The sequence below is a fragment of the Zea mays genome, chromosome 1, assembly GCF_902167145.1.
Source record: "Zea mays cultivar B73 chromosome 1, Zm-B73-REFERENCE-NAM-5.0, whole genome shotgun sequence".
Lineage (NCBI taxonomy): Eukaryota > Viridiplantae > Streptophyta > Magnoliopsida > Poales > Poaceae > Zea > Zea mays.
The window spans coordinates 223,087,090-223,110,503 of record NC_050096.1 but is presented as its reverse complement, the minus strand read 5'-3'; the positions used below and the strand labels follow the sequence as shown (position 1 = coordinate 223,110,503).

Genomic DNA, 23,414 nt, shown 5'->3' with positions numbered 1-23,414 from the left:
TTACGAATGTCCCATCTCTTCGGCAGCTCTATCTTCGACTAGTACTTCTCATCTATCTTCACTGCCACATCCTTCATCTCATGGACAAAGGCACTAGCGTCCTACCCCTCCAACACAACAGCTAAGGAAGGACTCCGGACCAACTAGTTCTTTTAAATGGCATCAGTCATAGCATCACTTCGCCCACCCCCATCCGTGGCTGAACGACCATATTCTGCTGGCAATAAACTCTTCAATCAATTCATGGTTGCTACTTATCCATGGTGCATGGCGGAAGGCGACTTCGTCACCATTCTTCTTCACTCTGAACCCAGGAAAGGCAACATAACAGTGCGAGCACATAACACTTGGTGGTAATCTTGGGACCCCTTCTCTCTCCTCCATTCAAACTGAAAGTCGCCTAGAGGGGGGTGAATAGGCAAATCTAAAATTTATAAACTTTAAGCACAACTACAAGCCGGGGTTAGCGTTAGAAATATAATAGAGTCCGAAAGAGAGGGCGAAAAACAAATCACAAGCAAATAAGGTGGATGACACGGTGATTTGTTTTACCGAGGTTCGGTTCTTGCAAACCTACTTCTCGTTGAGGTGGTCACAAAGACCGGGTCTCTTTCAACCATTTCCCCTCTCAAACGGTCACCTAGACCGAGTGAGCTTTTCTCTTCAATCAAACGGGACACTTAGTCCACTACAAGGACCACCACAACTTGGTGTCTCTTGCTTTGATTACAAGTGAGTTGAGAACAAGAATGGAGGAAGAAGAAAAGCGATCCAAGCGCAAGAGCTCAAAAGAACATGGCAAAACTCTCTCTTCTAGTCACTATTGCTTTGAGTGGAATTGGGACTTGGAGAGATTTTGATTCACTCTATTTGTGTTTTGTTTTGAATGCACTAGCTCTTGTATTGAATGTGTTGGCTGAAAACTTGGATGCCTTGAAGTGTTGGTGGTTGGGGGTATTTATAGCCCCAACCACCAAAATGGCCGTTGGAGAAGGCTGCTGTCGAAGGGCGCACCAGACAGTTCGGTGCGCCAGCACGTCACCCAACCGTTAGGGTTCGACCGTTGGAGCTTCTGACATGTGGGCCACCGGACAGTCCGGTGGTGCACCGGATAGGTCATGTTCACTGTCCGGTGCGCCTTCTGGCGCCTGCTCTGACTTCTGCGCGCGCAGTTGCACTATTCATTGTTCACTGTAGACTTTTACAGACGACCGTTGGCGCAGTTAGCCGTTGCTCCGCTGGCACACCGGACAGTCCGGTGCTACACCGGACAATCCGGTGAATTATAGCGGAGAGGCAATCCCAGAAACCCGAAGGTGGCAAGTTCGGAGTTGATCTCCCTGATGGTGTCCGGTGGCACACCGGACAGTCCGGTGCGCCAGACCAGGGCAGCCTTCGGTTGTCTTTTGCTCTTTTTATTTGAACCCTTTCATGGACTTTTTATTGGTTTGTGTTGAACCTTTGGCACATGTAGAACTTATAATCTAGAGCAAACTAGTTAGTCCAATTATTTGTGTTGAGTAATTCAACCACCAAAATCATTTAGGAAAAGGTGTGAGCCTATTTCCCTTTCACAAACATAAAACCAAAAATCCCACTAGTTTCCCCACCTATTCTTGGCACAAGGTACAAGCTCCATGACCTGGTCTGAAGTCTTCCTGGTCCTTGTCATGAATGGCAAGTACCAAACTGCACAATCTTGTCATCAGTAACCTTCGTCTGCAAGTGGAGGACAGGCCTGATGTCATGGGATCGGTGGTCGCAAATGAGCTCTTCTGAGTCGACGCGACAGTCATCTAGCCTCGTGTTTCCATCATTGCGTCGCTGATGCGGTGCAAGTCGTCGTTCTGATTGGCGATCAACGAGATGGATCCAAAGTGAAACATCTCGCTAGGAATGAACTTGACATTGTTGACGAAGGTGACAACCATAGAGCTAGTGAATGTCGATGTTGCCTCACCTACCCAGCTCGCCAACTATCGATGTTTGGTACCGCCAATACACCACAGGATGTGTCACGATGTGCTTTTTGTTGTTGGCGAGATCGATTGTGGCTCGATGGTTCGCGTGGAATGCGACGTGACATAAGAATTATATAGGTTCAAGCCGCCAGAAGGCGTAAAACCCTACATCATGTATTGCTATGATCTCAAGGTTACAATGATGCACTGCTAGCTCGAGGTCCTGGTATGGGATGACTATGATATAAGATCTACTTAGGATGATCAGATGAATCGTAGGGGTCTCCAACCTGCCTTATATATGCCAACGAACTCGGGGTTACAAGTCGATTTTTCTTCCTTATCACAAGTCCTACGATCTTGGGGGTTTGCTCCTATAAGGAAAATGGACCCCTGATCCATTCGTTTAAATGGTTTTGGTGTTTGATGATCAATATAACATGTGGACTAATGTGTTTGCTAGTGTTTATGTTTGTGTTTGTACTTCACAGGATGTGAAGTACTGTTGGACTAAGGCAATGAGGAGATCAGCACTTTAAAGAAGACATTATAAAGTCACAATGAAGACCTTTATACATGCTAAGAGTCCAACACACCAAAAAGTAGAAGTGGAATGCAAAGCCACAAACAAAAGTGGAGATTACCAAAGTTGAGACAAAGGGTGGCTGAATTAGAAGTGTTTAGCGATTTTTTTATCTACTCAGATTGGCATGGTTTAAACTCTAATATTTAGAGAATTTTATTAGCTTTCCAAAAAGTCAAGGTCATCAAAAGCGGAGTTTGGAGCTAAAAGTTATGCCCACAATACGAATTTGAGATTACTGAAAAAACAGCAGCAGCACATGACCGCTTTGCACAAGTGGTCCGGTGTGCCAAATTCACTCAAACTGACATGGCTTCAACTCTGGGTTGTATATAATTTTATTAGCTTTCCAAAAAGTACAAGATCGTCAAAATCGGAGTTCGGGGATAAAAGTTATGGTCAAAATACGACAAGCATCATGTTCTGCATAGGAGGTCCAGTGTGCCACCTGACCGGTCGATGCGAAGTTCCGATGCGCCAATTCAGAAGCTCCAATGGCTACCTCTAACGGCTAGTACACGTGGAGGTCCGGTGCACAGGTCCGGTGCACCGTAGAAAGCTACAAAACTGCTTTCTAATGGTTAGTTTTTGTAGGGCTCTATAAATTCCACATCACCCGGCCATTTGAGGTGTGAGAGCTCAAGAAACATACCAAGCAAGTCCATACACATTTCTAAGTGCTCCAACACCCAAGTGCTTAATAGAAACATTCGGTGATTAGCGTAGGTACTTGGCAAGGTCCTTAGGTTAGTTATATCGCTATTGCGCTTGCTCTAGGTGATTCCTAGTTAGTTGAGTGAGTGTAGAAAACCAGTAAAACCTCTTGGTTCTTGCGCGAGCCGTTGTAATTGTACCGAGTGGGGTAGGGTTGGCAGTTTCAACCCACAAACTCAAAACCCGACCGGTAACCGACCCGATGTGTGTGGGTATGGGTAAAGATTTTGACCCAACGGATACACGCGCACCCGACCAAAGTTTTGTGGGTGTGCGTGCGGGTTTCTATTTCAATCCATGGAAGACCCGCACCCGACCCAAAATTTGGCTCATTCTTCGTTTTGCGCAAAAACTATTAAGATACAATATTAATTATTTTGAATAAGTAACTTTGCTAATGATTTATAAAATGTTTTGTTGTTGTTCAACATGAAAAAGCTTAAAATCCGTACATATAACTCAGTTATTGTTGTTCTTTAATTGCTTATAGCTAAAATAGTGTTTAAAATTATACACTGAGTAAAACCCACGGGTGATTCGAAACACACCCAAAACTTGACGGGTTTGGGTGCGGGTTTGGAATTGTAACCGCGGGTGCGATCGCGGACGTGTTTAGGTAAACTTCACGCGTGTGATCGCGGGCGGGTTTTTGTTCCACCCGACCCAAACTCGACCCATTGCCATCCCTAGGGTGGGGCGAGAGTTGCGAGACCATACAAACTGAGTTTGTGGTGCGGCCACCACCGTGTACCGGAGGGAACAAGGCCCACAACATTTCAACTGGAAGCTCGATAGTGAAGACGGTGAGGAGCGTCCGAGAGGAACCGAAAGTGGAGCACCACTTGCGTATGGAGAAGGCATGCGGCTCTCTACGTAGTTACTCGTCCGTGGTGCTTGGTCCTCGTGTGGGTTATCCTTTGGTAGGGGCACCAATGAGGATTAGTCAGAACCTTGCGTGGTTCTGGATACTTCAGTAAAAATACTGGTGTCGTCCATGAGAGTTTACATATCTACCTTTGCTCTTTAGCTTTCGCATTTACATTCAAGTACTTAAGTTCCTTTTTCTCTATTCCTAGTTATGTTAGGATTGGAACTGAGGTTGCAAAACTCCTTTTGTGGTAGAAATAGCAACACTTATCCAAAACCTAGTTTGCACATTCTAGTTTACATATTTGCATAGGTTTTGTTCTAGGATTTATTTGTGGCCTAGTTTATTGAAAGTTTTAGAAGTCCTAATTCACCCTCTCTTAGGCATCTGGATTCCTTTCAATTGGTATCAGAGCCCAATTTGGCTCATTTAGAACGTTTTAGCTTCACCGCTAATAGATACAACACCTTTTAGAGTAAGGGGTGGACACCCATAGGCACCACACTTCGACGACACTAATTTCCTCTGTTATAGTGCTAAAATGGCTTGTTACCTAGAAGCGATTGATTTAGGTGTTTGGAGAGTCACTCGTGACAGGATGAAACCACCTAAGGATCCCGAGAAGCTCACCGGGAGTGACAAAAAAGAAATACACTTGAATGCTAGAGCCAAAAAATACTTGTATGGATCTCTTAGCATAGAAATTTTCAATTAAGTATTCACTTTGAAAAGTGCTAATGAGATTTGGCTAAAACTGCATGAGCTCCATGACAGCACATCAAATGTCCGTGAGCATAAACATTGTCTGGTTTTAAATGAATACAATTCTTTTACTATGAAAGAAAATGAACTTGTTGGAGACATGTATTCACGTTAAAATCTTGTTATTAATGAGCTCAATTATATTGGCATTAATAAGCTAGACGATGCAGACATTATGAGAAAGATCATCTCCCTTCTATCACAACAAAAATACGGGAGCGTCATCATGTTCATCACACAAATGCCTTATAGTAAAAGGTAAATCATAAGATCTGCCTTCTAGTGATGATAGTGATGATAATTGTGATGGTGAGGGAAAGCCCTTCAAGAACTTACGCAAGCCGTTAATTTTTTATGATGTATGCACTAAAGAAAAGCCTCAATTAAAAACATTGAAAAATAAGTTGTTTAACTCTCAAAATGATTATAGGTGTTTGATAGAGAAATTTGAAGCATTTACAAATTTGAATTGTGAGTTAACAACTAAAATTGAGCAATTAGAATCAAAAGCTCCATCATCAACTACCGATGATAGCCTTGTTAAAAAGAATGAAAAACTTTAGGCTAAATTAGCTAGCTCTCGAGATGCTATTGAAAACTTGTTAGAGAAAATGAAAATTCTTAGCATACATAACAATGAGCTAATTATTAAGTTAGAAAGCATCAGTAGTACCCCCAGGAGCATCTTTTGGTGAAATTCCTAAAATTATTAAAAAGGATGCTTCTACTTCCTGCTTAGATTTAATTGATGATTCTAACTCTTGCAATCAAGTTTGTGTCGAAAATATTGTTATAAAAACATGTTCGGATGAGATTGCATTAGAAAATGAATTATTGAAGCATGAAGTGGCTCGCCTTGGTAAAGACTTGTATGATAAGAAAGGCAAAGGCAAACAAATTCAACATTCTCAGGATAACACCACTGCGGGAGTGAACAAGCCTGTGGAGGGTGAATCTGTGGTTTGCTGGCTATGTCATAAGGAAGGCCAAAAGTCTTACCAATGTAAGGTGAAGACCGGGGAGAGAAGAAAAAAAATGCCAACAAGCAAAATCTCCAACACCTACATCAACAAGGTGAATAAGAAGGTGGTTACACCATACTTAGTCAAGAAGAAAAAGAATGGAAAAGTGATATCTATCAAAGCAAACAAGAGAAAGGGGGCCAAACACATCTGAATGCCTAAAGAGATTGTCTCAGCCATGAAAAGCACCAAGAAGGTTTGGGTCATGAGAGGGAAGTGAGAGACCCTTAGAGCATCTCCAAGAGCTCCTTAGAAAATGACTCCTCAAAATCAGTTTTAAGGGGCATCTAAAAATTAGTGGGGTAGATTTTAATCATTTCTCCAATAGATCCCTTAAAGCGGCAGATTGTTTCTAGGGAGCCCAAAAAACCCCTCAATTGTAGCTACAAATGAGAGAGTTTTAAGAGCTATGAAAAGGTTGAGAGCGTTTTAGGGGACTGTTGGAGACACGTTTTTGTGTTTTTCTAAAAAAACATGATTTAGAAGAGACTTCTGGGAAGCTCTTGGAGATGCTCTTAGGACTTCAAAGAATTTGGAGACTTGTTAAATTTGGATGTATATCATGGGATGCATCATGTCGGATCAAGTCTATTGCCAAGTGAGTTAGTGAACATTATGGACCCAAATTCCTCGCCCATGACTAAGGTGACTAGATTTATTATATTTCCTTGTTCTTAGATATACGTATCTCATTTATTTTGGTATCTAACTTACCTTTTCATACCTAGTATTGCTTTTAGTATCTTTTCAATTGATACCATTTTTCAATTAATATTATTCATTGCATACATGATAGGTATATCATATGGTAGGAATGCTCGGTTTAAATTTTATACTTGTTGAGCAAACCTACGTGGTTTAAAATGTGTAATAAAGCACAACACATAGCTTAATTAAAATTCCTAAATAGATGGCACTATTAGTTGTTTCTAAAAGGTATATCTTTCAATTGGTGTCATTTTGAATTACATGTGCCAAAGTCCGAGAGGAGCCGAAAGCGGAGCACCACTTACGCGTGAGAAGGCCCACGACTCTCTACAGAGTTACTCGTCTGTGGTGCTTGGCCCTCGCGTGGGCCACGCTTTGCATAGGGGCATCAACGAGGATTAGTCAGGACCTTGCACAGTTTCGGATACCTCAATAAAAATATTGACGCCGTCCACAGGAGTTTGCATCTCTACCTTTGTTCTTTAGCTTCAGCATTTACATTCAAGTACTTAAGTTCCTTTCTCTCTATTTCTAGTTAGAATTGTTATGATTGAAACTTAGGGTTGCAAAACTCCTTTTTCGATAGAAATAGCAAAACACTTAGACAAAACCTAGTTTGCACATTATAGTTTACATATTTGCATACGTTTTGTTCTAGGATTTATTTGTGGCCTAGTTTATTAAAAGTTTTAGAAGTTCTAATTCAACCTCCGCCCTAGAGATGGCAATGGGTACCCAGAACCCAAAACACGATGGGTTTTTACACCTTCAGGGTATGGGTTTGGATCCATTTTCATACCCATGAGTTTGTTAATGAGCATAAATCTATACCCGACGGTTTCATTAGTACGGGTTTGTTTCTATAGTATCCAAACTCGTGAACCCGTGGATTTTTTAAACCCGGCCAAACCTAGTGCATATTGTCATTTTATTTTATAAACGAACAACAAACTTGTTATATGCCTATTTACTTCCTGTTTTTTATCAAATGGTGAATGTATAAATAGTTGGTGAGAGTGTTGCTATTATAGTTTTTACTAGCATTATATATGTGGTGGATAGATAACTTAGTGCAAAGTCACTTGATTATACAACTTATTATTTGTATTTCATTCTCTCTACTAATATTTTTTATACCAAATCATGAACTCGTTGTTCATCACATAAATTTTGGAACATGGTCTCATTAACCATTACGATACTTATTGACTTATTGATTATAAGAAGAACAAGCATATTGAAGATGAAACCCACGGGTAACCCATTGGTACCCGCTTACCCGTTGGATACAGATTTGGACAAAATTTCAAACTCGTTATAGGTACGGGATTTTTAATGGGTATAGATAATTTTACAAGTACAGATTTGAGATGACAAAACCTAGCGGGTTTATACCCATTGTCATCTCTACCCCACCCCTCCTTAGGCTGGCTCCAGCAAGGACCCTTAAAGGGTCCTCTATTCTAAATATAGAGCACCAAACGATACTCTATGCTTTCCAGCAGCGTCCTAAACGGTCCTCTAAATTTAGAGGACGCTGCTAGATTCTCTATATGTAGAGTTTCTCTAAACGGTCCTCTATCTATTTAAATACTTTAAATAACCGGTTTAGCAAAACTAAAATATGCACAATACATTTGAGAGTATGACAAATACGTATGTATAAAAAATAAAAAAATATCTCTAATATAAGTATTTGAGTGTAGATGACGTAATTTAGAGGACGTTGTTGAAGAGGAAAAAGATATAGAGGATGAAATCTTTTAGAGAAAACTATAAAGGACGGATATAGAGGATGAATATAGAGGACGTTGCTGGAGACAGCCTTAGGCATCTAGGTTCCTTTCAGTTCTCGAGTTAAGATCTACGATATGAGGACCCAACGGCACATATACAAGATCTACGCTATGAGGATCCGGAGACCCTACATATATCTTCCACCTCGAGTACCACTAGTATATGTCGTTAACACAATGCTAGGGTATAGCATCAAATGGAACTAGAAAATTACATTGCAAACTTAGGGAGTGTTTGAATATACTAGAACTAATAGTTAGTTGACTAAAAATTATTAGTGAAATTAGCTAGCTAACAAATAATTATCTAACTATTAACTAATTTACCAAAAATAGCTAATAGCTGAACTATTAGCTAGGTTGTTTAGATGTTTCAACTAATTTTAGCCACTAATTATTATCTCTAGTGCATTCAAACACCCCTTAATAGTCCTTCAGTAAGACAAGCCGCTACGGTGTTCAAGCCTTCTGATAATTTCCTTCAACAATTAAGGTTTGACTAGTACAGTAAGTGGGGCTAACGATACCGATGAAACAGCACCCGCAGATCTCTGCAGTGCATGCATGTCCAAGGAGTCAGCGGAGGATCAAGGCAGTACGAGTGTACCCACAGTGATCTGCAGACGTGGCAGCTTAGAAGAAGCTCCTCAGGCTCACGGAAGTGGCACTGGTAGCATGCTCCTTGCCCAGACTACACAATAGATTCAATTTATAGGAGGGGTAAGCATTGCAGATCCAATTGATTTAAGCAGTAAGAAAACATGAAACAATATGATCTCACCGTTGGTCCAGAGAAATCGTAGCCTTCACTGCCCAGCACAAAAACATCGGTAGAAGCTTCACAAGGAATGGTCTGCGAGTATACTTTCTGATCTAAGGTGCCTGCCTCGTCCACCTTACTGATCCATGTGAAACTGGCTTTGCAAAGGGGACATGTTGAGACTTTACCCCTAGAAGCCTGAAACGCATGATGCAACTCTAAGAATAGCCATTCTTGTTAAACATTAATGGTGATGGGAAAAATTTGAATAAATCATAGCAAAGTGAGGTTGTTGCTAATTCCATTGGCGCAAGACTTGCCATTAATTGGATGGGAATGTATTAGTTTTGTTTCTTTTTCATTGACTTCATACTCATGTTTCCTCCCTATTATGAGCTGGTATCATTTCTTGCCGTCATGGCATAAAACTATCTTGAACCAAACCAGGTTCAAGAAGGTAAGTGGGTTCTAATAGGTTATAGGTTAACAGATACATCTCGAATACATTGTGTACATGATGAATATAATATAAGCAAAAGTTAAGAAACAAGAATCAAACTGATACATACCAGACAATCCGACCATCCTTGAATGCATGAATAACAGAATCGATGTCCACATGGTAAGATGCCCCTTGTAGAAGAAAAATCTGTCCAGCATATGACGCATGATAATTCTGTTTGCCTTTCTAAATTAGATGACTTTTCCATGGGTTTGTTATCATATCCCATTTCATCATCAGCTAGAGTGCCAAAGCTACATTTATCTACTTGCTCCTGAGTACAGAAAGGTGGTTCCTGTCCTGACATATCAAATGGAAGGAAGCTTCTTGAAGTCTTCCTTAATTCAACATTGTCTTGTTCTTTTTTTCCTGCTGGTTCATGCCTACTAGTTTCACCAAATTCATATAAAGAATCCATGGTACTTTGTCGAAGTGATGATGATGGTGCACTTGTTTTGGTAAATTTTCTTTGAGCTTCTACACACAGAGTATCTGAAATTTGAGGTTCACTGAAGCTGTCAGACAAACTATCATTTTCAAAGTTTTCAGTAAGATCATTCCTTTCTCCCATCCTGATAGGAACTTCATTGTGAAGCAAGTGTGACAAGTTTTCCTTCTGCTTTGATGTGCTCTTGGACGTTGTATGACTTGACAAATGAAGAAAATGTCTTTCCTGCATAAGATTGCAAATAATAATGTGATGACAAATGAAAGTTAAAGAAGCAAGATGTGATCATTTATTCATCAAAACATATGTACTCAAACAAGCTATGAGATGTGTCGGTCGCAACATTGACTTTGTAATCTCCAACATGTACGACACGCAAAAAATAATTAATGTCACCTAGATAAATAAAACAATAGCTTATCACCATACAGGGTGGTGCCTCGAGTCCTTAGGCAACTGTACAGAAGGTATTGAACCTTTTTCTTCATGGGACTAAGCTACCGCCAATCAGGTTGTTTGGTCATCAAATATAATTGTTAAACAAAAATAAAGCACCAAAATTATGAACCTTTTGAAGGGTGCCTGATCAGAATTCAGGATCAGTGTACTGAGGTTGGTAAAGAAATTAAGATATTCCAGGAGAGTAACAGAGGACACCTAAACTTTCTAGGCTATAGTGCAACAAAAGAAAGGATTGATAAATTTGAACTTGCACATAAATATTTAGTTATTTACCATGACACTTGACACATTGTCCTGCGAGTTTAAGACATTTCTGTCCGTTGATGTATTGACATGCTTCATACGCTTTCTTTTCTTAACATCTGATGAACGATTTTTCTTAGAATCTCCATCACCAACAGAATTCTGAAGTCAGCAGGTCAACCAAACTCCATCAGAAAACAAATAGTGCAATACACATAGTTCTTTTTTGGAAAAGTAAGTCCACGCTGAAACACACATTTGATTATCAATTGCTACATGTCACTATGAAAGGGTAAAAAAAGAATTAAAATGACAACTTTAAAATGGAGAATAAACACAGGTCCAGCGCACTTTAGGGAAACTGATTTTATGCTTAGGCCTTAGGTATGCAGGGAGGGGTATATATAGTGTAAAAGTTTGACAATTCAAACCGAAGTACATATTTTTATCAGACACGCAGGAGACTACATATCTTTATATTAAGCTTAGATGTGTGGTGTTAGTTCTATTAGCGTCTCGGCAATATGCTGCCGAGTGTTGGTGTTATTGATGAGGTCCTATAAAGTATATGTACCAATATATCAGACATAAATTGGAAAAAAAATGGTCAAACTCATGTTTTTTTCCTATTTTCACACAAATTCCATCCATAAATTTGAATTTATCAGCTGATGAATTTACCAGCCAGCAACCATGTTTTATGCATTGATGGAAGGTCATATTCTAATACACAATAACTGACGCCCTCATATTCCTGCAATCATTTCTACTGCAACAAAGTCTAGCTTTTTTTCTCGAAAACGCGCAGGAGAACTGCGCCTCATTATATTAATAAGAAAAAGAAACCAGGGTCTAAAGGAAGGCCCAATACAAAAGACCCCTAACGGGGCCAGAAACGCGCATATAGGAAGGAATCCATCTAGGAAAAAACCACACACTACCAGAAAAGCCCCTAGGGCTTAGCTAAGGGGGCTGCCAGGTAGGAAATGCCTCGCAATTTCCCATCGATGCATCTCTTCTTTTGCCCAATTAAGGATTAGCGTTATATTTGAATTCCAACCATCAAAGACACATTTATTCCGGTGATTCCAAATCGCCCAAGCACCCAAGATGATAAGGGAGTTAAGACCCTTTTTTATAAGCCCGCTCACTGCTCCTGCTGCCTTTTCCCATCAGCCTAGGAAGGAGGAAGCAGCCATCTGTGGTGCGAGAGAGTGCAACCCAAACTGTCTCAGCAAAAGATACCAGAATTCTCTTGCAAAGACACATGTCACAAGGAGGTGGTCCATAGTTTCAGCCTCTTGGTCACAAAGAAGACATTTCTCCGGGTGATCCAGGCTCCTTTTTGCAAGTCTATCCGCTGTCCAGCATCTTTTCTGAGTAACCAGCCAAATGAAAAACCGGCATTTGGGCGGGGCCCATGATTTCCATACCATCTTGTAATATGCAAAGGAGCTTGAGCCAAGGAAAAAGCCTTTGTAAGTAGATTTGGCCAAGTATTTGCCATTTGAGGCTAAACTGAAAAGGTGTTTATCATCTATGCCAGGCTACAGCTCAAAATCTGAAAGCAAATCCCAGAGATGAAGCAGTACAAGTCTAGCTGAACCATGATTGGGCAATATTATACATATGCTAGACATAGCATTGAAGAAGTACAATGGAGATATAAGAAACATGATGAATTGCACATTTGATTAGACAATACAACATCATGAGTCTGCATGCAGGGACAAAATGAAATGAAGGTAATGATTCTTACTTCTTTTAGTAGGGCAGACTCAAAATCAGAATCAGAATCATCAAACTTAACTTTATAGCTGGTTCTGGCTAGAGGAGTGTCCCAGAAATCATCAGGTAACTCTTGGAAAACTCGGTCCTCCATGATGGCACTTTTTTTGCCTTGTGTACGGGAACGAGTAGGCAACTCTGGGACTGGCCCTGCTTCTTCACCACTGTGTACCAAGCAGAAATGTAAGTTTCTGAGAATGTAGCCAACACTTTTACAGAATAAGATAGCATATGTGACTTGTAGTGTACAGGGACTGGCCCTGCTTCTTAGCAACTATTAATCAAAAGGAAAGATAAGGTCTTGTCTGAGAAATACTGTCAACATGTTGACACAAATCTAAGAACAAAATGTGAGATGGATTATAACTGTCCACAGCAATTTCGTTCTATCAAGGCAGCACTCTGTGGAAACATAATTACTATTTCCAGTTTCACATTTTGTCCATGGATTCGCCAAGGGAAACAACAGTGTACTTGTCTAATCAAGGAGGTGTTTGGTTTCTAGGGACTAATTTTTAGTCCCTCCATTTTATTTCATTTTAGTCCCTAAATTACCAAATACGGAAACTAAAATGGAATAAAATGGAGGGACTAAAAATTAGTCCCTAAAAACCAAACACCCCCAAGTCACAATTTCAGAACACTAGAAGAAAAATCGTCCCTACCTTACCATCAAGTAAGAGTCCACTGGGAGGCGCCTCCCCTCCCTAAGGCACTCCGTAAACCACCAATGGCTCACGACGAGCGTCCCCAGCCTCCTCGCGATGTCGTACTTTTTCCCCTCGAGCCTCCAGCACACCTGCCCGCCAGTAGTGCGCGCCAGATCCAATTCACATCGCATAGAATCGAATCACACAACTAAAATTCGATGCGCAGCCAGCTGGAGGTGCGTAGTGGATTACCAGGTGGGTGATGGACCGGCTCATGGATCCTACGTAGCTGGCGCCGGTCTCCGCGATGAGGTTCACGAGCCTGTGCCGCTCGTCGCCGTGGTACCCACTCACGGTCGCGACCACGGACACCATCCCGTCGATCGGCATGGGATCCGCCGTGAACCAAGGAAGAAAATCACTACCGGGGCAAGCGGGAGGGGAGAACGAAGGCGGGAGGTTCACGGGCACGCGGCGGCGGCGCTACAGGAGTGGGGAAAGAAGTTTCCCGACACTTCTGAAAACGAAACCCCCTTTATGTTTCCCTCCATTTTGTTTAAAAATTTTCAGGTGGCGCGGGTGGATATACGATGGACTGCTAAGACCGTCTCCATCAGCCCATATACATAAACAGCCCATATACATAATCAAACTATACTCTACAAATAATATAATCTACAGTATAAAACGATACAAAAGTGTTTTTTAACTATATAGAATGAACTACTGTATATTACACATATATGGTCACTAAAAACACCATTTTGTATTATTTTACATTGTAGATTGCATTGTTTATAAAGTGTAGTTTGAATATGTGTATGAGTATTGGTAAAGTGATCAGCTATTTGATCTACAATACAAGCAAGTTGGACACTCGAACCACGACCTAACCATAACGGCGCTAAAAACATCTCCAACAAGCAACAATGTCTCAAATTGATGCCTTAAATTAAAAATATAGAACTCTACGTAGAAAAAACTACTTCAACAATGCCTTATTTTTCAAATTTTGGTCAAAAAATTATAGGGCATCCTCTCATTTACATCAAATATATTACACTATAGTGGACTTCTCTGTAATCTAAATTTGAGGCTTTACTAGTACCCTAAATTCTATAAATTATACGTATTTTCAAATTATAGGGTATTTTTATAGGTCGCGTTGTTAAAGATGCTACAGTTGATTCAAGTCTTTTAATATGCTTTTAAAGCATATGTTGAGTTAAATTTTTATATTAGTACTTTAACTAATCAGTTTTTAGCATGTTTGGTTCCCATGCGCTAAACTTTAAAACTCTCAAATGAAGAGCTAAAGTTTAACACATGAGTAGTGTTTGGATGCAAATGAAAGTTTAGCATATAGATATAGAAAAGACATTCATACCTATATAAGGTTGTCTCCAGCAGCTCCCCTATTTCATACTCTATTTCAAACTTCACTCTACAAACAGTATCGTCTATAATATTGTGTCCTCTATTTTAAACGATCCACCGAAGACAGCCTAATGTTGGGTGGGAAGAGATAGTATAGGGTGAGAAGAGGAGATGTCTTTTCCTCATCTTGGACCACCTTAGCACATCTTGAAAAGCTAAACTGCTAATAATGCCAAAGTTTGGTATTTCACTTTTAACATCTTTTAGCACTTCTGTTTAGATCTCTAATTGCTAAAGGTTATAAGCCCTTATATGAGCCCTTATCCAAGTCTAATATATTAATAAAAAGTAAAACATAATTAAGTATTAAAATAAACGAAATAAAATTACATTTTTTACTAAAAATCATCAAAAATGAATTTGTAAAATTAATTTATTGATTTAATATATTAATGAAGAGAAACGACAAATATAAAATTAAATGATATTAAAATAATTAAATATTAGAATAAATAAAATAAAAAGTGTACATAAACAATTTTTCACAATAGACAACTCACAACAATTTGAACCAAACGACTTTTAGCTTTTTATAGTAGATAACTGTCGGCGTTTCGAGACCGGGGGGTCCCTAAGCCGACGAGTGAGTGTGCCGCGTGCCCCAGCCCAGATGGGTCGAGCGCGTGGGCGAGCGCGAAGGGGGGAAGCGAGGTGGCCGGAGACGGGCGTGAGAGAGGTGGAAATCCCGCGGCCTTCGTGTTCGTCCCGCGCCTAGGTCGGGTGCGCTTGCAGTAGGGGGTTACAAGCGTCCACGCGGGTGAGGGAAGCGAGCGGCCCCAGGAGAGCGCCTGTCTCGTCCTCGCCCCCGCGCGGCCAACCTTCTCTAAGAAGGCCCTGGTCCTTCCTTTTATAGGCATAAGGAGAGGATCCAGGTGTACAATGGGGATGTAGCAGAGTGCTACGTGTCTAGCGGGGGAGAGCTAGCGCCCTAAGTACATGCCGATGTGGCAGCCGGAGAGATCTTGGCACCCAGTCGGTGTGATGTCGTGGCCGTCGGAGGAGTGGCGGAGCCTGGCGGAGGGACAGCTGTCGGAGTGGTCGAGTCCTTGCTGACGTCCTCCTGCTTCCGTAAGAGAGCTAAGAGCCGCTGTCGTCACAGGGCACGCGGGGCGCCATCATTGCCTATCTGGCGGAGCTAGCCAGATGGGACACCGGTCTTGTTCTCTGCGGCCCGAGTCGGCTCGGGGTAGGGTGATGATGGCGCTTCCTGTTGACGTGGCGGGCCCGCGCCCGAGGTCGGGCGACGTGGGGGCTCCTCCGAAGCCGAGGTTGAGTCTGTCTTCCGTGGCCGAGGCCGAGCCCGAGCCCCTGGGTCGGGCGAGGCGGAGGTCGTTCGGCAGAGGCCAGGGCGGAGTCCGAGCCCTGGGGTCGGGCGAAGCGGAGTTCGTCGCCTTCTAAGGTTGAGCCCGAGTCCGAGCCCTGGGTCGGGCGGAGCGGAGTTCGTCGTCTTCTGGGGCTGAGCCCGAGTCCGAGCCCTGGGTCGGGCGGAGCGGAGTTCGCCGTCTTCCGGGGCTTAGCCCGAGTCCGAGCCCTGGGTCGGGCGGAGCGGAGTTCGCCGTCTTCCGGGGCTTAGCCCGAGTCCGAGCCCTGGGTCGAGCGGAGCAGAGTTCGCCGTCTTCCGGGGCTTAGCCCGAGTCCGAGCCCTGGGTCGGGCGGAGCGGAGTTTCCTATGGCGCCTTTGGCAGGGCCTGACTGCCTGTCAGTCTCACTCTGTCAAGTGGCACTGCAGTCGGAGTGGCGCAGGCGACGCTGTCCTTCTGTCAGACCGGTCAGTGGAGCGGCGAAGTGACGACGGTCACTTCGGCTCTGCCGGGGGGGCGCGCGTCAGGATAAAGGTGTCAGGCTACCTTTGCGTTAAATGCTCCTGCGACTCGGTCGGTCGGCGCGGCGATTTAGTCAGGGTTGCTTCTTAGCGAAGGCAAGGCCTCGGGCGAGCCGGAGATGTGTCCGTCGTTAAAGGGGGGCCTCGGGCGAGACGGAAATCCCTCAGGGTCGGCTGCCCTTGCCCGAGGCTAGGCTCGGGCGAGGCGTGATCGAGTCGCTCATATGGACTGATCCCTGACTTAATCGCACCCATCAGGCCTCTGCAACTTTATGCTGATGGGGGTTACCAGCTGAGAATTAGGCGTCTTGAGGGTACCCCTAATTATGGTCCCCGACAGTAGCCCTCGAGCCTCGAAGGGAGTGTTAGCACTCGCTTGGAGGCTTTCGTCGCACTTTTTTGCAAGGGGACCAGCCTTTCTCGGTTGCATTTTGTTCCGGTGGGTGCGCGCGAGCGCACCCGCCGGGTGTAGCCCCCGAGGCCTCGGAGGAGTGGTTTCACTCCCCCGAGGTCTTAATGCCTTGTGTAATGCTTCGGCTGGTCTGGTTGTTCCCTCATGCGAACTGGCTGTAGCCCGGGTGCACGGTCGGGGCCCAAGTTCTCGGGCTGGTATGTTGACGCTGTCAACTGTTCAGCCGGAGTCGGGTTTGCGAGAGCAGCCCCCGAGCCTCCGCACAGGGCGAGAGGGCGATCAGGGACAGACTTGGCTTTTTTACATACGCCCCTACGTCGCCTTTCCGCAAGGAGGAGGGGGGGAGAGCGCCATGTTACCCTCGATGGGCACCGAACATGGTGTCTCCGGTGAGCTGCAAGCGGGTAATCCGAGTGGACGTCCGTGCCCCGTTCGTTGGGGGTCGGCTAGGGGCCCAGAGGCACGCCCAAAAGTACCTGCGGGTGATCTGTCAGACCCGGTCCCCTGGCGACGGGGTCCGAGGGCTCGATGCCTCCCTCCGATGGGATTCCGTTACAAGATCGTTCCCGCTGGTCTCGGAAATGTCCTAGGGTACCTCGGGAGCACAGCCCGAGCCTTGGTTATGTATCGAACGTACCCCTGGTCATCCCTCACTCGGTGTCTGAGGCGACTGTGAACCCTTCGGGGGCCAGCCTTCGAACCCCTGATCAGTAATGGGCACGGAGCCCGAGTAGCCTGAGGCGGCCGTGGAGCCCTTCGGGGGGCTGGCCTTCGAACCTCTGACCAGTAGTGGGTGTAGGGCCCACGCGATCTGAGGCGACTGTTGAACCCCTCGGGGGGCCAGCCTTCGAACCTCTGATCAGTAGGGGGGCTCGGAGCCCAGTTCCTTCACAGGGAAGGATCCTTTTTGGGGTATCCCCCTTTCCCGGTCCCTGTTGCAAGAGATATAGAAAGAGTAAAAAAGGAAAAGGATACGAAATCGAACGACGTGGCGTACCTTTTTTGGCGCGGTTATTACGGCGAAGGCGAAGCGTCGCCCGCTTCTCCTGCCAGAAACGCCGCCTGTCCCGCCGCGGAGTTAATGCGACGGGGCGAGTGGTTGGCGGGGCGGCCGTTGCGCGTGCGCGGGCCGTTCGAGGAACGGATCACGGGCGCGTCGTCTTCACGCCATGAGAGGAGGCTCTCTTGCTGCCCCTGGATGGGACGTGAGCCTGGCTGACGACGTGACCGCTGCTCCCGCCCGCCTGCCACCGTCATTACTGTCGGCCCACTTTCGGCCGCATTGACCGTCGCGCTAGGCTGGCGCTGCTGGGTCGTGCGCTGGGCCGCCTCGAGTTGCGGTATTGGTTCCGCAACCGAAGAGGCGCGGTGGTGGCGCAAGTGGCGGTGCAGTTGCTTGCATGCAGCATCTGGCGCGCCGGTTGCGTGACGCGTGGGCCTGGGCCTCCATGCTGGCATGTGGGGAGTCGGAGAAGCGCGTCCACCTGGCGCGATTGCATGCCACCTGCATGGCTGCCCGCCCCTTCCGCCCGTTGGTCTGGGCAAAAGTGGGAGGTCGCTTGTAACTGCTGGGCGGTTGTGTGCACCATGCGCGGCACTTTGGCTTCTTCTGCTCTGAGCCGGTTTGCATGACATGCGGGACCCAGCCCCCGCGCCGCAGGGGAGGGCCTTGGAGCGTGTTGGAGAAGACTCAGCCCGTGACGTTTGGGGGCGCACGTAGGGAGAGTTGCCTTTTAAAGGAGGGCGACCTCTTTCGGAAGGCGACCATGTCCTCTCCCTTCCTTATGCATCGCGTCTTTCCACCTTCCAAGCCCCCGGATGGGGGGTACCCGCCGTCTTTTCACCTCATCGTTGGAGGAACGCAACTCCGCGGGAGTTGGTACCTTTCAGCCATCGTTCGGCTTCAAGGATTTTCATCATGCAGCCCGGCTGCACCCCTCCACCGGCGGTCACCCAAGATGGTGACCTCCAGCTTGATGGTGGGGGAAAGCGAGCCGGGCTGCGGCCTCCCCCCCTCCCTCAGCCTCAAGGATTTTCATCACCAAGGCTGGGGAGGGGAGTGTGCCAAGTTGGGGTTGGCCCCTGCGTGGGCGGTGGCCCGCTCCTTCACTCAGTGATGGGAGGAAGGAGCGGTTGTCGTCCGTGGCGCTGGCAGCTGCAGCGTGCCCGGCTTTCGGACGTGAGTGGCTTCGGAGCCGCTCGCGGCGCCGGCGTCTGCCACGGCAGCTGGAAGAGGTTCTTCCGCCGGCGTGATAGCCAAGGCTGGTCACGGACCGACCTCCGACTCTACGGCCTTCTACCCGTCCTTGCCTTACGAGTTTTGGCATGGGCGGGGGCCTCCTGGCAGCAGCATCCGCCCTGAGGTCAGTGCTGCCGCTGTTCGGCCCCCCGGAGCAGAAGTCGTCGTCGTCGCCGCTGCTGGAGCAGGTGGCGGCGCGCCGTTCGTCGGTCTTCCGTTGCTCCGCAGGCCTTCCCCCACGGAGTGGGGTTGTTCGTACCTGCGGAGGGGGAACCGGAGTTCCGTTTGTAATGGCACTTTGAATGCCAGTGTCTTTGTTCATTGTGGCTATCGAGGCCTGAACATGTGTGTAATTTTGGCACGGAGCCATGTTTTTTCCTCATTTTCGAGCACTAAGACTCGCCTGTTGATTATCTGAACCGCTTCACCAAGCATGAGTCGCCCTGTGTCAAGGTGACGAGTGAGGTATCCGTATCCCGGAGGCGTAGGAGTCCCTCGGCTCGATCGGCCTTGTTGTCTGAGGCTCCTCTAGCTTAGTTAAAGAGACCCCTTGGCCGCTCTTCGACGAGCCGAGGCCAGGGGTAGCGATATCAGCACGAACAGAGGCGGAGTTGGCTCGAAAATGAAAACCTGGTTGGCCGGAGCCTGGCCGGGTTGTCCGTCAGCGGGACCGATGCCGGAGTTGATCAGCCGAGGCCTCGGACCGGGCTGGCGCCCTCGGGGGATGGTCGGCCGAGGCCCCTGGGGTAACCGGCCGAGCCGCCTGCTCGGGCCGGATTCCCGGAGAAGTCCCTGGACCGCGTCGCCGTCCGAGGCCGGGTCGGACCTCACTGAAGGTGTCGTCGATGCCGAGGGTGCTACAGCCCCCTTCCAGCGTGAAGACCCGAGCCTGCAGGATCAGATTGTCTTGTAGCGTGTGCCTTCTGCGGCCGCTGAGGCTAGGAAACACACCCTCGCTGTGTTGTAAAGCTGCGTCTCTTTCCCTCTTGTTTCGAGTATCTGGACTTTTTGTCGGTAACAGGGATGTTTGTGCGAGCGAGAGTTGCTTCTCGCGGAAGGTGATGAGTGAGGTATCCGTATCCCGGAGGCGTGGGAGTCCCTCGACTTGGTCGGCCTTGCCGCTTACGCGTACTTTCACCCGTCCATGAGGCCCTGTCACCGACTCAGTCGAGAAGGCTCGAAGGATCGCTTCGGCAGAAGAGCTTCCGAACGTAAAGACTTGTTCGGTCCGCGGAATCACTTTATCCGAACGCGAGTTACTTATCGCAGAAGGTGATGAGTGAGGTATCCGTATCCCGGAGGCGTAGGAGTCCCTCGGCTCGGTCAGCCTTGGCTGCTTACGTGTACTCCGTCGTTTTCAGGATCCACTTTTCGAAGTAGTCAAAAAGCACGAAAGATATTCTGGTAAAGGGGATCTTTTTTCGAGGAAAATTTCGACGCAGAGGGGGTTCCCCCCCTTTTAGCCCCCGAGGGAGGGTCGGGCTTTGCCGAGGCAAGGCCGACCCTTCCTTGATGACTAAACTTTGCGTGGGTGCGAGGTATATGAACAACTTGAAAACATCTTAAGGGTAGAAGCGACGTAGCTGTTTGATGTTCCAAGAGTTGCCGTAGACCTCGCCTTGACTGTTGGCCAGCTTGTACGTTCCGGGCTTCAGAACTTTGGCGATGACGAATGGCCCCTCCTAGGGGGGCGTGAGCTTGTGCCTCCCTCGGGCGTCTTGCCGCAGCCGAAGCACCAGGTCGCCCACCTGGAGGTCTCGGGGCCGGACCCCTCGGGCGTGGTAGCGTCGCAGGGACTGCTGGTACCGCGCCGAGTGTAGTAAGGCCTTGTCCCGAGCCTCTTCCAGCTGGTCCAGCGAGTATTCTCGGCTAGCTTGGTTGCTTTGATCGTTGTAGGCCCTCGTCCTCGGGGAGCCGTACTCCAGGTCAGTGGGCAAGACGGCCTCGGCCCCGTAGACCAGGAAGAACGGCGTGAAACCCGTGGCTCGGCTCGGCGTTGTCCTCAGGCTCCAGACCACCGAGGGGAGTTCCTTCATCCATCGCTTGCCGAACTTGTTGAGGTCGTTGTAAATCCGAGGCTTGAGCCCTTGTAGAATCATGCCGTTGGCACGCTCTACTTGCCCATTCGTCATGGGATGAGCCACGGCGGCCCAATCCACTCGGATGTGGTGATCCTCGCAAAAATCCAAGAATTTTTTGCTGGTGAACTGGGTACCGTTGTCGGTGATGATGGAGTTTGGGACCCTGAAGCGATGGATGATGTTGGTGAAGAACGCCACCGCCTGCTCGGACCTGATGCTGTTCAGGGGTCGGACCTCGATCCACTTGGAGAATTTGTCGATGGCGACCAGCAGGTGCGTGTAGCCCCCGGGCGCCTTCTGCAAGGGACCGACGAGGTCCAGACCCCACACAGCAAAGGGCCAGGTGATGGGTATCGTCTGCAGAGCCTGAGCGGGCAGGTGGGTCTGCTTCGCATAGAATTGGCACCCTTCGCAGGTGCGGACAATTCTAGTGGCGTCAGCCACCGCCGTTGGCCAGTAGAAGCCTTGCCGGAAAGCATTCCCGACAAGGGCTCGAGGCGCTGCATGATGGCCACAAGCCCCCGAGTGTATTTCTCGCAGGAGTTCCTGACCTTCAGCGATGGAGATGCATCGCTGGAGGATGCCCGAGGGGCTGCGGTGGTAGAGCTCCTCCTCATCGCCCAGCAAGACGAACGACTTGGCACGTCGCGCTACCCGCCGAGCCTCGGCTTGGTCGAGGGGTAGCTCTCCTTGGCGGAGATATTGCAAGTAAGGGGTCTGCCAATTTCGATCAGGCGTGGCCTCGTTCTGCTCCTCCTCGACGTGCAGTGCCTCGCCCTCGGGGGCCGAGGGTACCTTGGGCTGAACCGAGGACGCCTCGGGCTGAGCCGAGGGTACCTCGGGCTGGACCGAGGGTGCCTCGAGCTCGGGCGTGTCGTTGATCTTGACGGAGGGTTGATGCAGATCCTGGGAGAAGACGTCCGGAGGAACCGTCGTTCGCCCCGAGGCTATTTTTGCCAGCTCGTCCGCAGTCTCGTTGTAGCGCCGAGCGATGTGGTTAAGCTCGAGCCCGTAGAACTTGTCTTCCAGGCGCCGAACCTCATCGCAGTAGGCCTCCATCTTCGGGTCGCGGCAGTGGGAGTTCTTCATGACTTGGTCGATGACGAGCTGCGAGTCACCGCGGGCGTCGAGGCGTCTGACCCCTAGCTCGATGGCGATCCGCAACCCGTTGACCAGAGCCTCGTACTCAGCCACATTGTTGGACGCCGGGAAATGGAGGCGTAGCACGTAGCTTAGGTGTTTTCCGAGGGGCGAGATGAAGAGCAGGCCCGCGCCGGCTCCCGTCTTCATCAGCGACCCGTCGAAAAACATGGTCCAGAGCTCCGGTTGGATCGGAGCCGTCGGCAGCTGGGTGTCGACCCATTCGGCTACGAAGTCCGCCAACACCTGGGACTTGATGGCCTTCCGAGGGGCGAACGAGATTGTCTCGCCCATGATTTCCACCGCCCACTTTGCGATCCTGCCCGAGGCCTCTCGGCACTGGATGATCTCCCCCAGGGGGAAGGATGTCACCACAGTTACCGGATGAGATTCGAAGTAGTGTCGTAACTTCCGCCTCGTCAGGATCACTGCATACAGCAGCTTCTGGACTTGTGGGTAGCGAATCTTGGTCTCGGAGAGTACCTCGCTGACGAAGTAGACTGGCCTCTGAACGGGCAATGCATGCCCCTCTTCTTGCCTCTCGACCACAATCGCGGCGCTAACCACCTGAGTGGTCGCGGCGACGTAGACCAAGAGGGCTTCTCCATCAGCTGGGGGCACCAAGATAGGCGCCTTGGTGAGGAGCGCCTTCAGGTTCCCGAGAGCTTCCTCAGCCTCAGGGGTCCAAGCGAAGCACTCGGTCTTCCTTAAGAGGCGGTACAGAGGCAGACCTCTTTCGCCGAGGCGTGAGATGAAGCGGCTCAGGGCCGCGAGACATCCCATGACCCTCTGTACGCCTTTTAAGTCCTTGATGGGCCCCATGCTGGTGATAGCTGCGATCTTCTCCGGGTTGGCTTCGATGCGTCGCTCGGAGACGATGAACCCCAAGAGCATGCCCCGGGGCACCCCGAAGACACACTTCTCGGGATTGAGCTTGACGCCTTTCGCTTTGAGACATCGGAATGTCACTTCAAGGTCGGAGAGGAGGTCGGAAGCCTTCCTTGTCTTGACTACGA

The 23,414-nt window shown here is 47.7% G+C and overlaps 1 protein-coding gene across 4 annotated transcripts; it reads right to left on the bottom strand.

Moving 5' to 3' along the window:
- Window positions 1-8,549: 8,549 nt before the first annotated feature.
- On the bottom strand, window positions 8,550-13,820 carry LOC100273565 (zinc finger (C3HC4-type RING finger) family protein / BRCT domain-containing protein). Of its 4 annotated transcripts, none has more exons than XM_008669519.4 (7): window positions 13,520-13,820; window positions 13,283-13,416; window positions 12,589-12,781; window positions 10,860-10,991; window positions 9,744-10,349; window positions 9,196-9,372; window positions 8,550-9,105 (listed from the first exon to the last, which is right to left on the bottom strand). In XM_008669519.4, exons 1-7 carry the CDS (start codon window positions 13,655-13,657, stop codon window positions 8,932-8,934), a joined length of 1,554 nt encoding a protein of 517 aa, XP_008667741.1. In that variant the 5' UTR covers window positions 13,658-13,820; the 3' UTR covers window positions 8,550-8,931. The 4 variants fall into 4 exon arrangements, with proteins under 4 accessions (XP_008667741.1, XP_035820790.1, XP_035820789.1 ...); XM_035964897.1 differs by having other exon boundaries at window positions 13,288-13,416; window positions 13,520-13,796; NM_001360279.1 differs by having other exon boundaries at window positions 8,602-9,105; window positions 12,640-12,781; window positions 13,520-13,724.
- Between the last annotated feature and the right edge of the window lie 9,594 nt (window positions 13,821-23,414).